The sequence below is a fragment of the Myodes glareolus genome, chromosome 24, assembly GCF_982192425.1.
Source record: "Myodes glareolus chromosome 24, mMyoGla1.1, whole genome shotgun sequence".
In the NCBI taxonomy this organism is placed as follows: Eukaryota; Metazoa; Chordata; class Mammalia; order Rodentia; family Cricetidae; genus Myodes; species Myodes glareolus.
The window spans coordinates 16,420,224-16,435,648 of NC_142049.1; the positions used below are offsets into that span (position 1 = coordinate 16,420,224).

A 15,425-nucleotide genomic window follows, 5' to 3' on the forward strand; every position below is an offset into this window, starting at 1 on the left:
CAAGAGTCCTGCATCCTGTGGCAGTTTCAGGGTCAGCCCTTCTGAAGTGAGAGTCATGCCCACCACATTGTTGACATTATATCTGAAATCAGAAGCCCCAGTAAGACTGGAATTCTCTGTTCCGAGTGATACTCTTTACCCTTAACAAGAATATGTAACACAGATAAACACAGGCAGCTCTGCCAAGGGTTTCTAATGCTCTGATAGGAGAAATTTCACCTGTACCCATGCCATAATTTACTTTGTCTTGAATGGGTGAAAGGTGAGATTTCGTTGTATTTATTTAGAAAATAGAAAGAGGCTTATAAAGGGGGAAATGGGAAAGAAAGGAGTGACCAGCAGGATAGCTGGAGTGCAGGGCCATTCCCATGTCTGTTTTAGGGAAAGTAATATTAAAGCTGAGACTTTGGGTTCCCTTAGAGCAGTGGTTTTCACCCTTCTTATTGCTGTGACTCTTTAATATGGTTCCTCATGTTGTGGTGACCCCAACCATAACATTATTTTCATTGCTACTTCATAGCTGTAATTTTACTACTGTAATGAATCATAATGTAAATATGTTTTTTGATGGTCTTAGATAACCCCTGTGAAAGAATCATTCGATATCCAAGGGTTTGCAGCCAACAGGTTGAGAACTTGCTGACTTAGAAGTGTCTCTTAGAAAGTCTTGATGGCCAGGCAGTGGTGGCACATGCCTTTAATCCTAGCACTCAGGAGGCAGAGGTAGGTGGATATCTGAGTTCAAGGCCAGCCTGGTCTACAGAGTGATGTGGGATTCCCCTCTGTATGCTCTGAATGTGTTCTATTACCATTGATTAGTAAAGAAGCTGCTTTGACCTATGGCAGGGCAGAGTATAGGTAGGCAGGAAAACTAAACTGATTGCAGGGAGAAAGAAGGTGGAGTCAGGGGAGGCTGTGTAGCAGCCAAAGGAGAAAGCTGGTGGAACCTTATCAGGTAAGCCACAGCCTCATGGCAATACACAGATTAATAGAAGTGTGTTAATTTGAGATGTAAGAGTTAGCAAGAAATACACCTGAGCCATCGGCCAAGCAGTATTGTAATTAATATAGCTTTGTGTGATTATTTGGGTCCGGGTGGCCGAGAAACGAAAGTGCAGTCTCCATTTCCAACAGAGTGAGTGAGTTCGAGGACATCTAGAGCTGTTTACACAGCGAAACCCTGTATTGGGGTTGGGGGAGGTCTTGATGAAGCCCTGGGGTGTGCATACCCCCTTTTTAGACATGCATGTGTGTGTTGGTCTAAACACATGTTGGAATATGGTTCAGAATTCTGAAAACAACCTAAACTGAGGGGCAATTGGGAAGAAGGAAAGAGGCATCCAGATATTTGGAAGTACTTCTCTCTCTTTTGGTTTTTCGAGACAAGGTTTCTCTGTAGCTTTGGAGCCTGTTCTGGAACTAGCTCTTGTAGACCAGGCTGGCCTCAAACTCACAGAGATCTGCCTGCCTCTGCCTCCCATGTGCTGGGATTAAAGGTGTGTGCCACCACCGCCCAGCTGGAGGTACTTCTCATTTAAGGAGTAGGCAAAGGAAGAAAAGTCAGAGGTGTATGGTTGTTGTTGGGAAAGAAGGCCCGCTTGTTTTTTTCCAGCTTCCTGCCTAGCTTAGCCCCGAAATAACCACACAGAAACTATATTAATTAAAACACTGCTTGGTCCATTATCTCTAGCCTCTTATTGGCTAGCTCTCACATCTTGATTTAACCCATTTCTATTAATCTGTATATTGTCATGTGGCAGTGGCTTACTGGAAAAGATTGGCATGTCTGACCCTGGCGGCTCCATGGCGGCTCCCTGACTCTGCTTACTTTTCTCCTCTACCTCTGCTTGGAATTTCCACCTTGCTCTATTCTGCGCTGTCATAGGTCCAAAACAACTTCTTTAATAACCAATGGTAACAAAACACAGTCACAGCACACAGATAGGAATCCCACACCATATGGTGTTGTTTGTTTACTCTTTTTACTCTTAGCTCTTTTGGGGGGTTCATCATCCCGCTCCGAAATAAACACATATGAAAGCCTTTTCTTAATTATGAATGCCCAGCCTTAGATTGGCTTGATTCTAGCCAGCTTTCCTTAACTTATCCCGACTACCTTTGCCTCTGGACCTTTCCCTTTTCTTACTTCTTTAAGATGCCCCTAGCATCTTCCCCTTCTTATTCTCCTGATCCTTCCTTGCTGCTCTCTAGATTTCTTCTACTTAACCTCTCTGCCTACCAGCTTCACCTGTCCTTTCTCCTGCCTCACTATTAGCCGTTCAGCTCTTTATTATAGACTGTCAGATGTTTTAGACAGGCAAAGAAGCACAGCTTCACAGAATTCAACAAATACAGCATAAACGAAAGCAACCCACTTTAAAATAAACTTCTACAGCAGGTATAGAGGGAAGGTCCATCAGTACCTAGAGCTGTGAGTGAGTAGAGCGGATGGCCTGCCGACAGCGTGGAACCTCAGAGGTCTGCAGGACCACCACTACACATGTACTCTGAGTGCCACTGCCTGCTGCGTACGCTGCCCATCTAGCTCAGGTTTAGAGTCCAGTAGAGCAAGCCAGTGTTGGTTCTCTCTCACCTTTGTTCCCCAATCCCTGTGTACAGGTTATCAACTGAGGTTGATAACTGTTTGCTATGTTGATTCAGGCACAGATAAGACTGTACTCTACATGAACTTGGTATTCTTTCCATAGATTGGGCAGAGATGACACCTGGATCAGTAGAGAGCCCCTGGGTAGGGACCCTGTAGTAACCCTTCTACCTTACTTTAGTTTTAAAAATAATAGGAAGCCCATCAAGGTGGCTCAGTGATCAAGGGTGCTTTTCACGAAGACTGACAACCAGGGTTTGAGCCCTGGAACACACGTGGTGGAAAGAGAGAACCTAACTTGGACCTTTGCACATATTTCATGGACACTCCCCATAATTAATAAATACATAAAGTTTTGAGCAATGAGAAATAAAGCAAAGCAGCAAATATTTGATAGAATGATGGCAGTAGAAAAAGGAGAGTACTGAGCATTAAAATGGGATATGTGACGTGACAGAACCGGATCTTATGAGAAACCTTCCATAGGAGGGAAAGTGGTATAAGGGGAGAGAATATAGGTCAGGAGAAGCTGTCGTGCCCTTGGAATATGCTCCTCAGACAGGAGAGTCTAGGAGTACAGAAGATATGCAGAGAATGAACTAAGGAAACGTGAAGGAGCAGATAGGAGCCAAGAGCAATCACCTGGAGGAGGAGCGTGCATGTCAGAGTTCCTGCGTTTGCAGCCCAGAACAAAAGCAAAGTGGTCCGTGTTCTCTCCGTGTATTTATTTAGAGCATGTGTATGTGCACTATCCCTTTTATCTTTTTAAGTATTTAAGTTACACTTGTTGTATAATTTTGCTTAATCATTTAACCATCTCTGCTGTTTTGTTTGTTTTTTTTTTGACACCGTCTATTTTGCCATTTCTGCTTTTAAAAAGAAACTCTGTGTGTGTGTGTGCACATGTACGCTTGTGTGTGTGTGTTGTATGTATATGGACGCAAGTATATGTGCTAGTGTGTGCATTAGCCAGAGGTCAGTGTCTCGTGTCTTTCTTTCCACCATAATTGAGATAGGGTGTCTTGATGAGCTTGGAATTTACCCATTAGACTAGACTAATCGCCCATTACCTGGCTAGCCAGGAGAGTCCCTGGGATTCTCCTGTCTTCGCCTGCCAGTGGCAAGATTACTGGAATATACACTGTGCGGAGCTTTCTGTGTGGTTGCTAGGGATCCAAATTCAGTCCTCATGATTGCATAGCGAACCCTTTACTCACAGAGCAGTCTCCCTTGACCCCACCTCTGGGTTCAGTTCATATTGTCTTTGAGACTGTACTCTTGGTTTGTCTTTTTTTTTTAATCTGCAGTCCAAATCTCCATCATCTAATCTGTAGATGTATCTTCTTCTTTATCACCATTTTTTTAATTCATTGAGTCTTAACCTAATGTCCATTTCAGTGTTCCATTATGTCACCTGCCAGCAATAATGGTCTATATAAGACAGCTTGTTACTGAAAAAATCAGTATTTAATATTTAAAGATGCTGCCTTCATTTCAGCTGCTATAACAGTGTCATAGACTGTGATTCAGACAAGAGAAATTTATATCTTGTGCTTCTGGAGTCCCTCTCTCTGCTTTGTACTTTGTGGTATTTCCATTGGAGCCATAAGTACTAGGGAGGGAAGGGACAGTGAAGTCTCTGTTTGGGTGAGTCCTTTTTTTTCTTTAAGATTTATTTTACTCTGTGTATGCACACATCCTTGTGTCTGTGTGGGTGCCTGTGGAGGCCAGAAGAAAATGTTGAATCCTTTGGAACTGGATTTCAGATGTTTCTGAGATTTCCAATGTGGGTGTTGGGATTCAAATTCCAGTCCTCTGATAGAACAGCACCTACACTTAACAGTTGATCTAGCTCTCCAGCCCCTCTGTTTTTATAACGACCCTAATCTCCTTGGTGACTCTACCCTCCCCACCTAATTACTTCCCTAAGGCCCCGTCTCCTAATGCCATGGTATTGGGGGAAGTACTTTGGGTGAGAAACATTCAGTTATGATAGTGGGTACAGCTGTATTTTCTCATAATACTTAAATATAATGTTTGGGTCTTTTAGGTTCAGCATGAGCTTTAACAGACACAATCTGAAGTACTATGTGTTACCAAAGAAGCCCAAAAAGGTAGCATTTGATTGCCTAGAATGGATCAGAAAGCATCACCCATGTGAGTACAGTCAGGTAATTACTTTTGTCTAAAAGTCTAGATTTTAAGTCTTTTATATATATATATATATATATATATATATATATATATATATATACTGAACTACAATAGAATATATAAACTTGCATATTAAACATTTCTTCTTGCATTGTGATAGTACCAGCTTGCTATTTGTGGGGAATATTATAATTTTGAAATCTCATTTGGTTCCATAACAATAAACCTTAGCAAAAATATATTAAATATGCCTCCTACACACCTACATTATAATTCTTGGTTTCAGCGTCTTTTTCTCTGGTGTCTATCTGTGTATGAATAACACAGCCCTTTGTTTTAGTGTCTTCTCTCAAGTGTGTTTGCCTTTAAGTTATGTTAACTAAAATGAGATTCTGATGTTCATAACCATTTTCCATGTAACACATTTTCAACATCTTGATCATTTTCCCATGACTTTGTAAACTTAGGAAGAACTTTTAATAATTATAGTGTGTTCATTTCATAATTCTTTATCTTAATTATCCCCATATGTTTCCTATTGAGCTTTCATTCCAAAACTTTTGGCCTAAGTCCTTGTACCATTTTATTTCCTAGGTTAGTTTCCTGGAAGGAACCTGAGTCAAAGGGTATTTATCAGGCTCTTGATAACTGTGCCATGTTTCTACAAAATTCCTATCAGGGTAGCTCCCCATTGTTGAGCCGGTGCAAGACAGCCCAGGATTAGTCCAGGTTGCCCTTGCAGGAACAGGGTTGCAGGCTCAGTCTTATTTCCTGTGTTTATGAATCCCTTGCTTTGAGCTCTTCTGTGTGACCAGCCTATAAGAAGGCTTCTTATACAGGGCCTTGTGTTTCAAGACCACAGTGTAGATGTGTTGTTGAAGTGAAAAACCCTGCTCCCTCAACTCTCTGGCTTTCTTGGCAGATGACTCGGGGATAATTTACTGCCTCTCCAGGAGGGAGTGTGACACAATGGCGGACACCTTACAAAGAGATGGTCTGGCTGCTCTGGCTTACCATGCGGGCCTCAGTGATTCTGCCAGGGACGAGGTGCAGAACAAGTGGATCAACCAGGATGGCTGCCAGGTGATGCTTGCAGAAGTCAGCAGACCCTCATGGTGGATCAGCAGCTTTGTCTAGATAATACCAGCCTTGAAATTCTCCTGCCTCTACCTCTTACCTAGCTTTGTTTTTTGTTTGTTTTTATAAGGTGTGCACACACACACACACACACACACTACTTGTCGTTTGAAGGTCAGAAACAACTTTTAGGAGACTGTTCTTTTTTCCCACAATGTGGGACCCAGGTATGGAACTTACATCTTCAGACTTAGCGACTCTGAGCTTGTTTTTGTCGTAAGGTAACAAACATCAAAGTAAGACTGACAGTAAATCCACGATGCAGTGAATAACTAGAGAAAGGAGACGAAAATTGAGGCGAGGGCTAAAATGCTGTTTTTAGTAATAGGGAACAGGGATTCACCCTAAAATAATAATTGCATCTAAGGAAGCCTTCAGCAGGCTAGTGGACACAGATGAAGTAGTCAAATGTATTCTAAATTAATTCAGAAGATGCTTGTACCAGCTGGGCGTGATGGCGCACATCCTTTTGTACCAGCTGGGTGTGATGGCGCACACCCTTAATCTCAGCATTTGAGAGGCAGAGGCAGGTGGGTCTTTGAGTTTGAGGATAACCAGGGCTACACAGAGAAACACTGTCTCAAAAAAACAAACAAAAACGATACATGTACCAAACACAGGACAGTCTTTGGAATCAGAAGAGTTTCTTAGCCATTCATTGTCATTTCTGCTGAAAATGATAGAGGCAAAGCCAGGTGTGGTGGCCCATTCCTGTAATTCCGATACTCAGGTGGCTGAGGCAGGAGGTTTGCTAAGAATTCCAGGCCAGCCTAGGTTCTAATGTGAAACCCTGCTTCAAAAGAAAAAAAATATTTCAGATAAGAAAGTAGTTTTTTATCTTCACTGAAATAGGCACAGTTCAGTTTTCTCAAATGAGTCTGTGTATTTAACTAATCAAAGCTTCAAGATTTTTTTCTTTGAAAACTTTTTCTAAAATTTTCCTAGATGAATATTCAAGTGAAGATAAAAAGAATTTGGCAATAAGAACAATAACATGGCCAGGTGGTGGTGTTGCATGCCTTTAATCTTTAATACCAGCACTTGGGAAGGCAGAGAAGCAGGTAAATCTGTGCATTCAAGGCCAACCTGGTCTACAGAGTGAGTTCCAGGACAGCCAGGTCTACATAGAGAAACCCTATTTTGGGAAAACTAAACACAAGAAAGAATAGCATGAATACTGGTTTGCAGTGTGTTACATGTAAAAACAATAAATGATAAAGTATAAAAATGTCATGAGAAGTGAGATTGGAGATGTAGCTCATGCACAGAGCTCTGGGTTTGGTCCTAAGGACCACAGAAGACTGCACATGGCAATACGTGCCTATAACCTCCCTGCTCAGGAGGTGGAAACAGGTGCATCAGAAGTTCAAGGTCATCCTGAACTGAGTTTGAGGCTGACCTGGGCTGCTTGAGTTGCTTCTTTTTATTTATTTTATTTTATTTTATTTTATTTTTTGTCTTTAAAAACAGGGTTTCTCTGTGTGGCCCTGTCTGTTCTGGAACTTTCTCTTGAGACCAGGCTGGCTTTGAGCTCACAGAGATCCTCCTGTCTCTGAACTGCTAGAATTAAAGGCATGTACTACCACCGCCCAGCCCATTTTAGAATCTTATACTAAAATAAAATATACAGGGCTGAAGCGATGGCTCAGTGAGTAAAGGTGCTTGCCAAAACTGATTACCTGAGCTGGATCCCAGGGACCCGCATAGTGGAAAGAAAGCATCAGTTCTCACAAGTTATGCTTTGACTTTCATACATGTACTATGGTACATACATATGTAAGCACATGTGTGTACTCACATGTTTGCCACATGATAAATAAATGTAGTATTTTATTTTAAAATAAAACATATTGCTGTGCCTGGTTGTACATGACTAAGTCAGGAAACCTGACATGAGTTCAAGGCCAAAGTACTTACTATTTATGCATAAAGACTGGAGTTCAGATTCCCAGAACCCATGTAAATGGCCCACCTCTATTCCAGAGCTGAAGGTAGACATGAAGTCACCAAGACAAGTTGTCAAACCAGACTGTGTGTAGGTAAATTTGGGGTTCAAGTAAGAGACCCTGCCTGGACAAACAAAGTAGGGAGTGATCAAGAAAGTCTAACTTATGGCCGCCATACACAGGCACTATACGTGCATATGCACATGAGGGGAAGAAAATAAAAGCAAGGCATGCTTGGGCATGCCTGCAATAGTACTGGGAGCAGATGGGCAGGGTCCAGGAACTCCCTGGCTGGCCAGCCTACCTAGCTTCCTTTCCATTGAAAGACATTGTCTCAAGACAGGAATGCAAAGAGCCATTGAAAAGGACCCAGTGTCATGCTCTGGTCTCTGCATGCACACACACAGGCATACAAACCTACATACTTGAACATGTGCACCACCTATGTTCACCTCATTGCACACACAGACATATAGACATGCATGCTCGTGAGCATGCATCACATCCATACACTACACACAACCATGTGTGCACACACACAAATAGAGGTTAAGTGGAAAGAACTGATTGAGATTGGTGTTTTATTATGTATATGCTCTTGAGTAATTGAGAAACTAAGCTTTAAAATGGCCCAGAAGAAGGTAATTGCTAACAGTGACTTTAAAATAAGCATTTGGACATGGATAAGAAAAAGGTAAACAGCAGCATAAATTATATCTTCAGAATATAAAATGGAAGAGGTTAATTTTTTGCTTAAGTACATATATATATGAGGCAGGTATTGTGTGCACACTTTTAATCCCAGCTCTAGGTAGAAACAGAAGGATAGCTGTGAGTTCAAAGACTGTCTGGTCTATATAGCAAATTTCAGGACCGCCAGGACTACATAGAGACAGACCCTGTCTCAAAAAAAAACAACGAGTGTAGCATCAAGTTTTAAAAACAATAAAGAAATAAGGAAATTAAAATTCAGCAAAGCCATTTTTCCCAGCTATATAAGAGTGTCATAATTGATCATGATAGCTGTAGCCTGTGATCTCATCACTTGGGAGGCTCAGACCAGAGACTCGTGAATTTGAACCAACTTGGGCTACATGAGAGTGTGACACAAACAAAAACCAAAGGAAGAGGAACTTTCAGAAAGAGTTGGCATCATTTGGTTTCTTGGTGACCTGTACCATGTGCTTCACAGCGTGTATTCACCTGACACTGAGAGGTACACCTCACAGAAGCCTGCAGGGCTCTCTGGTGGAGCTGGGGCCGGCATCTCTCATGCGCACAGCCTTCTGCCAGCTTTCCTTCATTAGAGGCCGCTGTAAACTTTCTTTTCCCAGGGACATTTCCTTTCAATCAAACAGTCTTAAGTTTAGATGGATGAGTAACCTTGAGTACATCCCGTGCTGGTAATATCCTGATTTGCTGACCCTGTGCGTGTGGTTTGTAGTTCCTCTTTCAGTCATAATGGCAAAATCATGTCATTAGCCTTAGTATGGCTGCTAGATATTTCTGTCACTTTTGAAATGCTGTTCTTGAAATAGCAAGTCATTTTTTGAATACTAAAAAAAGACAGCTTTATTTGTATAATGTAATTTTGCCTGAAAATACAATATTTTAGCCTTGGTCAAATAAATCCTAGATTTTCGGCAAAGTAGATATCTTTTAAGATTTATTTTCAGTTTTTAACTGTGTCTATGGGTGGGGGTGGGGGTCAGAATGTGCACATGCCTTCAGTTCAGAAGAAGTGCTGGATTTCCCCTGGCCTAGAGTTACAGGGAATTATAGTGCTGCTTGCACAGCCCAGCTTGTTTTGTTTTAAAATCCATGTGCAGAGTGCAGGTGCCCACAAAAGCCAGAAGAGGGTGTTGGATCACTTGGGGTTTCTAGGCAATTGTGAGCTGCTCAGCATGGGTGCTGGAAACTGAGCTCTGGTTCTCTGCAAGCGCAGGTTATAATACTCTTTGACGACTGAACCGTCTCTCCAGACCTTGAAATGGATACTCTTAAAAACAGTTTTGTCACATTCCTTAAGATTAACTATTGCCTAGCTTCCGCTAAATAATCTGTGTGGGACAAAGAAGACAATCCCTGGCCTGTTTTGTTTTTATGGTTTTTGTTGTTTTGTTTTTTTATAAGCAGCTTAAGACTTTTATCTAAGTTAAATTAGATAAAGACAGTTAAAATTTCATAAGCTTTTACTTTGAAATCCCCTATTAAAAAGTAAGTTAGTGTGTGATCGTTTGGTGCCGTGTGGAAGGCTGATGATAAGCACTGGAGTAGGTGAGAATGTCGCTGTTCCTGAGTCACGGGAAGAGCTAGCAGCAGTTAGCTCTGAGGGCTCGAGAGCACCCAGTACCTTAACTTGGATGTCATGGCTATGTTGGCAGCACCCACCACACAACCCTTTCAGAAACAGGGTAAACAGTCAGCACACAAAGGGCTGATTGCAGTTGCTTCTGGGTCCTTCAGATGGTAAGACCAAGTCACACAGAAAGATTCTGCTACCCTGAACATCTCTTTACCTTCTTGGATCTGAGTAGAATTGCAAGTTATCAATATGAAAATCTCACCTTGTTCATGGTAAATATCAGGACCAATGAGTCTAATAAATAGGCTTTTATTTTCATACCAGGTTATCTGTGCAACAATTGCATTTGGAATGGGAATTGACAAACCTGACGTGCGATTTGTGATTCATGCGTCTCTCCCTAAATCTGTGGAGGGTTACTACCAAGAGTCTGGGCGAGCTGGAAGAGATGGGGAGATATCTCACTGCGTGCTTTTCTACACCTACCACGATGTAACTAGACTGAAGAGACTTATAATGAGTAAGCCACACACCTCTGCCCCGTGTTACAGTGTTTGGATCCTGGTTTCATTAAATAGTCATAGAAAGATAAAGGCTTTTAATACATATTGTAACGTTTATTTTAGCTCATTATGAAGGTACTGCATATTTGTTTGGTAAAATTGGGTGACACTGGCGTGCACAAAGCAAAGCATTTCCAGACCAGGCAGGCTGAGCCTCCAGGTAGTGACTTCTTTTATACCCTCCTAGACCCAACACCATTTCCAGGAAAAAAAAGTAATAATAAAAATAAAAAAAGAGAAAATAATGAACTCTTGTACTACAGCCCAGTTTAAGGGTTAGTGGGGGAAACCAAATATAGAAGCATATGGCTGGGTCTCACTGGGGAAGCCGAGGTAGGACTGTTGTTTAACCTAGGAGTTGAGCTGAGTACGAGGTTGGTCCTGACAACATAACAATCCCCTGTCTCAGAAGAAGCAAGCAGAAGGAAAGAAGGGGCAACAGAAGCAACCCCTGCGCAGCAGCCCTCTTCAGTTTGAGCCTCTTCCATTAGAGGCTGGCAGCATCTTATATTTGGTATTCCCCTTTCCCAGATGCAAGTGTTTAAATGTAAGTGGTAGTCTGCAAGATGCCTCAACAGTTAGATGCTTGCCACCAAGCTTGGTAACCTGGGTTCAGTTCCCCCAAAAATTGTCCTCTGGCTTTCACGCATATTGAGCTAGCACGTGTACATACATGCACATATTTGTATGCGTGTATGCATTTACACACATAAATGAATGTAATTTTAAAATAAATGTATATAGAATTATATTATAGACTCATGTAGGTATATTGTGTAATTGTTCCAATTACATAGTCTTGTTATTTGGGGTTTACTAAAACCATCCCCTTAAGTTATGCTGGACGGTCTTGTACAGTCTTACAGCACTTGTGGAATTCTGTATAGAGGGTAAATTTCAACTGTCTTTGTAGGTCAAATGAACCTGTACTTTATAATTTATCATTTGTGTACCTTTTTTCCTCTTGAAGTAGTTAACTGTTTTGTAATCCTGCTCCTTTGTTTTTGAGACTGCTGTCGTTTACTCTGGCACAGATACTGAGCATGGGAAATGGCACTGGCTACATTGGGACTCTGTCACCTTTATTACCTTTCTTATTCATAAAAGCTGGCTTTGGATGTACAGTTGCTCCTGTGAAAAGAAGTGAGCCACAAATAGGTTCATAGCTTCAGGGAACAGACTGGCCCTGCTGCATGTGCACTTCACGTATGCTTTTCCCGTGTTTGTTTGTTGGGTTTTTTTCTTGATTTTTCGTTTGAGATATGGTCTCATTTTGTATCCCACGTTGGCCTAGAACTTGTTATCCCCCTGCCTCAGCCTCTTCAGTGCTGCAGCAATCAGCCGCCAAGCCAGCTCTGCATGCTCTTTTCAGTGCTTTGCTGCCTCTCAGCTCATTCTATCTTTACCGCAGCGCTAGAAGATAAGGCGACTGCTTACCTCATTGCAGGGGAGAAATGAGACACAGAGCTTGAGAGCGGCAGGTCCCGAGTTCCTCTGCTGCAAAGCCCGTGCGTGACTCTGTCACTGCACAGATGAGTTTCAGCACAGAGCAGTGTGCTGTTCACATTTGTGCTGCCGATTTGTGTTTTTAAACAAAACCTGGAGAAGCAGTCTTCCGTTCATGGTGGCTTGACTGAGTTCAGCCTTGTGATAGGTTTATGGCTTCAATTGAGCCATGCTTTGAGTTTTTAATTTTGGTATGGGGAGGTTTGCGGGGGGGGTTCTAATTTTTATTTTATGTGTATGTGTAAATCCCTGAATGTATGTGTGCACCACTTATGTGCCTGGTGCCTATGAAAATCAGAAGAGGGCACCAGAATCCCTGGAACTAGAGTTATAGCCAATTATGGTCTGCCATGTAGTTGCTGAGAACAAACCCACATCCTCTGCAAGAGCAGCAAGTGCTCTTAGCCACTGGGCCTTCACCCGAGCCCCTAATGCTGAGGTTTTTATGAGCTAGCAAAATACAATCTGGTCTCCTCTTGTGGTGTGGGGTGTTAGCAGCCTTAGCTTGACGTCTGCTTTACAACCACAAGGGTCAATCATCAGCAGTTTACAGTCTGCTATGTTCAGTCGTTTAGGTGCATTAAGTACAGTGTCCCGTGTATGATATTTTCAGCTTAAAATAAGTACATCAACATATGACCTTTCAGAACTCTAAAACATTTGTATTGTTAAGCAAAAATCATTTAATAAGTATTTAAATCCTGGTATCCTAGCAACCGTTTGAAAAAATAGTGCTCAAAACTGGAAGCAAAATAATAATTTTATTCGTAAGTAACCATGCTTGCCTATTAATGGAAAATATACACCAGTGGGTTTTTTTTTCATTTTAGTATATTTTCTGCGTGTGTACACATGTGTGCTACACATGCGTGTGTGCGGTGGTAGAGGACAACTTACTTGAGTTGGTTCTTTGTTTTCACCATGTGGACTCCAGGAATTAAGCCCAGGTCATCAGGCTTAACAACAAGCACCTTTACCCTACTCTGCCATCTCACCAGCCCCATTTCTTGTTTTAAAGCTTGGAATCAAATAAGTTACTACCACTCCTAGGTTGTTTTCTGTAAGGTTGTGTAGGACGTGCTAGGGATGAAACCCAGGGCCTTGCAGGAGCTCTACCACTGAACTGCATCCCCAGTCCTTCGGACTTTTTGTTGGGTCATGATGGTTATTGGAGGCAGGGTCTCCAGACAATAGCGCTCACTATGTAGACCAGGCTGACCTTAAACTTACAGAAATCTGTCTGCCTCTCCCACCTGAGTGCTAGAATAGAAGACCAGTCCTGCCTTGTTTGAGATAGGGTCTCGCTTTGTAACCTAGGCGCATATCACACTCAGCCCTCCTGCCTCCCCAGCGGGGGTCACAGGTGTACCTTCATGTTGTCACGTTTGTTTTAGTGCGTTGCTCATTTTATCACAGCACCTTCAAAAATTCCAACTTGACGGAGCCGTGACTTCACCAGAAATATAATATAATGCAATGTTAAATCATGAACTACCTCAGATAACTAGTTTGGGCTAGTGTTCAACAGATATAGTTATTGTTATTTCCCTTAAATTTAGGACATCCTGTCTCTGAGCTCCCTAGAGTCCCCTGGATTCTTGACCACAGTTTTAGAAGCCTTAGTTTCACTAGGAGTTCAGCTACGGGGACTGCCTGCTTCCTCTAGATACGCAGCTCAGCACATATCTACCTGGAGAGAAAGTGTAAAACAAATCTCTATCATTGGGGATGATAAAGATGTAAAGAAAATTCAGTTTGAAAACGGAAAATTAAACAGTATAGGGTGAAATAGCTTATGCCAGTAATCTCAGTATTTTGGAGGCTGAGACAGGAGAATTTCACAGTTTCAAGACCAACTTGGGGTATAGTATGAGACTTTGCCTCAAAAAGAGGAAGAAGAAGAAATCCAACATTTCTATAAAATTAAAACCATGAGATATGAACTTCAACATCCAGTGAACTGCAGTGTAAAAGGATGTCGTTGACACTGTGTTGGTAATAGTCTTTTTCTTATTTAGTATTTAAATCTAGCAGAACACAGTAGCTCATGTCTGCTGTCCTAGCACACAGAAAACCGATTTAGCAGGGTTATTTAAAGCTCACCTAGCCATAGCAAGACCTTATCTCCAAAACCAAACAAAAAGTAAGTTATATGAGTCAATAAAAAATATTATTTTTGTATTCTTTGGTTTTCTATTATAAAGCTTTTACTTTGGGCCAGGCAATGGTGACGCACACCTTTAATTCCAACATTTGGAGGCAGAGGCAAGCAGATCTCTGAGTTTGAAGCCAGGCTGGTCTACAGAGTGAGTTCTGGGACAGCCTGAGATACACAGAGAAACCCTGTCTTGAAAGAAGCTGGAAAAAAAAATTTTTTTGTTCTGTTCTTCATCTCTTTTAGTGGAGAAAGATGGAAACTCTCATACGAAGGAGACTCACTTCAATAATTTATATAGCATGGTCCATTACTGTGAAAATATAGCAGAATGCAGAAGAATACAGCTTTTGGCTTACTTTGGTGAGAAAGGATTTAACCCTGATTTTTGTAAGAAATACCCAGATGTTTCTTGTGACAACTGCTGTAAAACAAAGGTAGGTAAAATGTGTCATTTAAAATCACTTAACATTTGCCAGGCGGTGGTATCACAACACTTTTAATCCCACCACTCAGGACGTAGAGGCAGACAGATCTCTTAGTTCTTGAATAGCCTGGTCTACAGGATGAGTTCCAAGACAGCAAGGGCTGCAACAGAGAAACAAAAAACAAAACAAAACCAGAGTAATTAATAAAATTGCTGACATGTTTTTTTAGCTTAAAAAAAAATAAATCAGGTGTGGTGGTGGAATAAGGTAAACAGATCGCTCCAAGTTTGAGCCAGCCTGGTCTACATAGTGAACTCCAGGACAACTAAGGCTACTTTGTGAAACCCAGTCTCCAAAAAATAAGTAAATAAATAGTAACGTTGGCCAGGCATAGTGGAACATGTGCTTAGGGGGGCAGTACCAAGAATGTCAGGAATCCAAGGTGTCCTTACTACATAATCTGTCCGTGCCAGCCTGGGCTTCGTGAAACCTCATTTCAAAAAGTCACAAAAAAAAAAAATCAAAAAAGTAAACATCCAAAATAATCCAACATGGTCAAGTAGGGTATTTTAAATTCAACTGTAACTTATACTTAGAGATCTCATTCTTAAAACAGTAGTAACAAT

General features: G+C 41.6%; 1 protein-coding gene across 1 annotated transcript in view; it reads left to right on the forward strand.

Moving 5' to 3' along the window:
• The window catches only part of Blm (BLM RecQ like helicase), an 80,215-nt gene that overhangs the window by 51,675 nt on the left and 13,115 nt on the right, over positions 1-15,425 (forward strand). The window contains exons 13-16 of the mRNA XM_048434937.3: positions 4,656-4,762; positions 5,682-5,842; positions 10,472-10,667; positions 14,618-14,808. Coding sequence (XP_048290894.3) covers positions 4,656-4,762; positions 5,682-5,842; positions 10,472-10,667; positions 14,618-14,808 — 655 coding nt within the window. The remainder of the gene's footprint in view (positions 1-4,655; positions 4,763-5,681; positions 5,843-10,471; positions 10,668-14,617; positions 14,809-15,425) is intronic.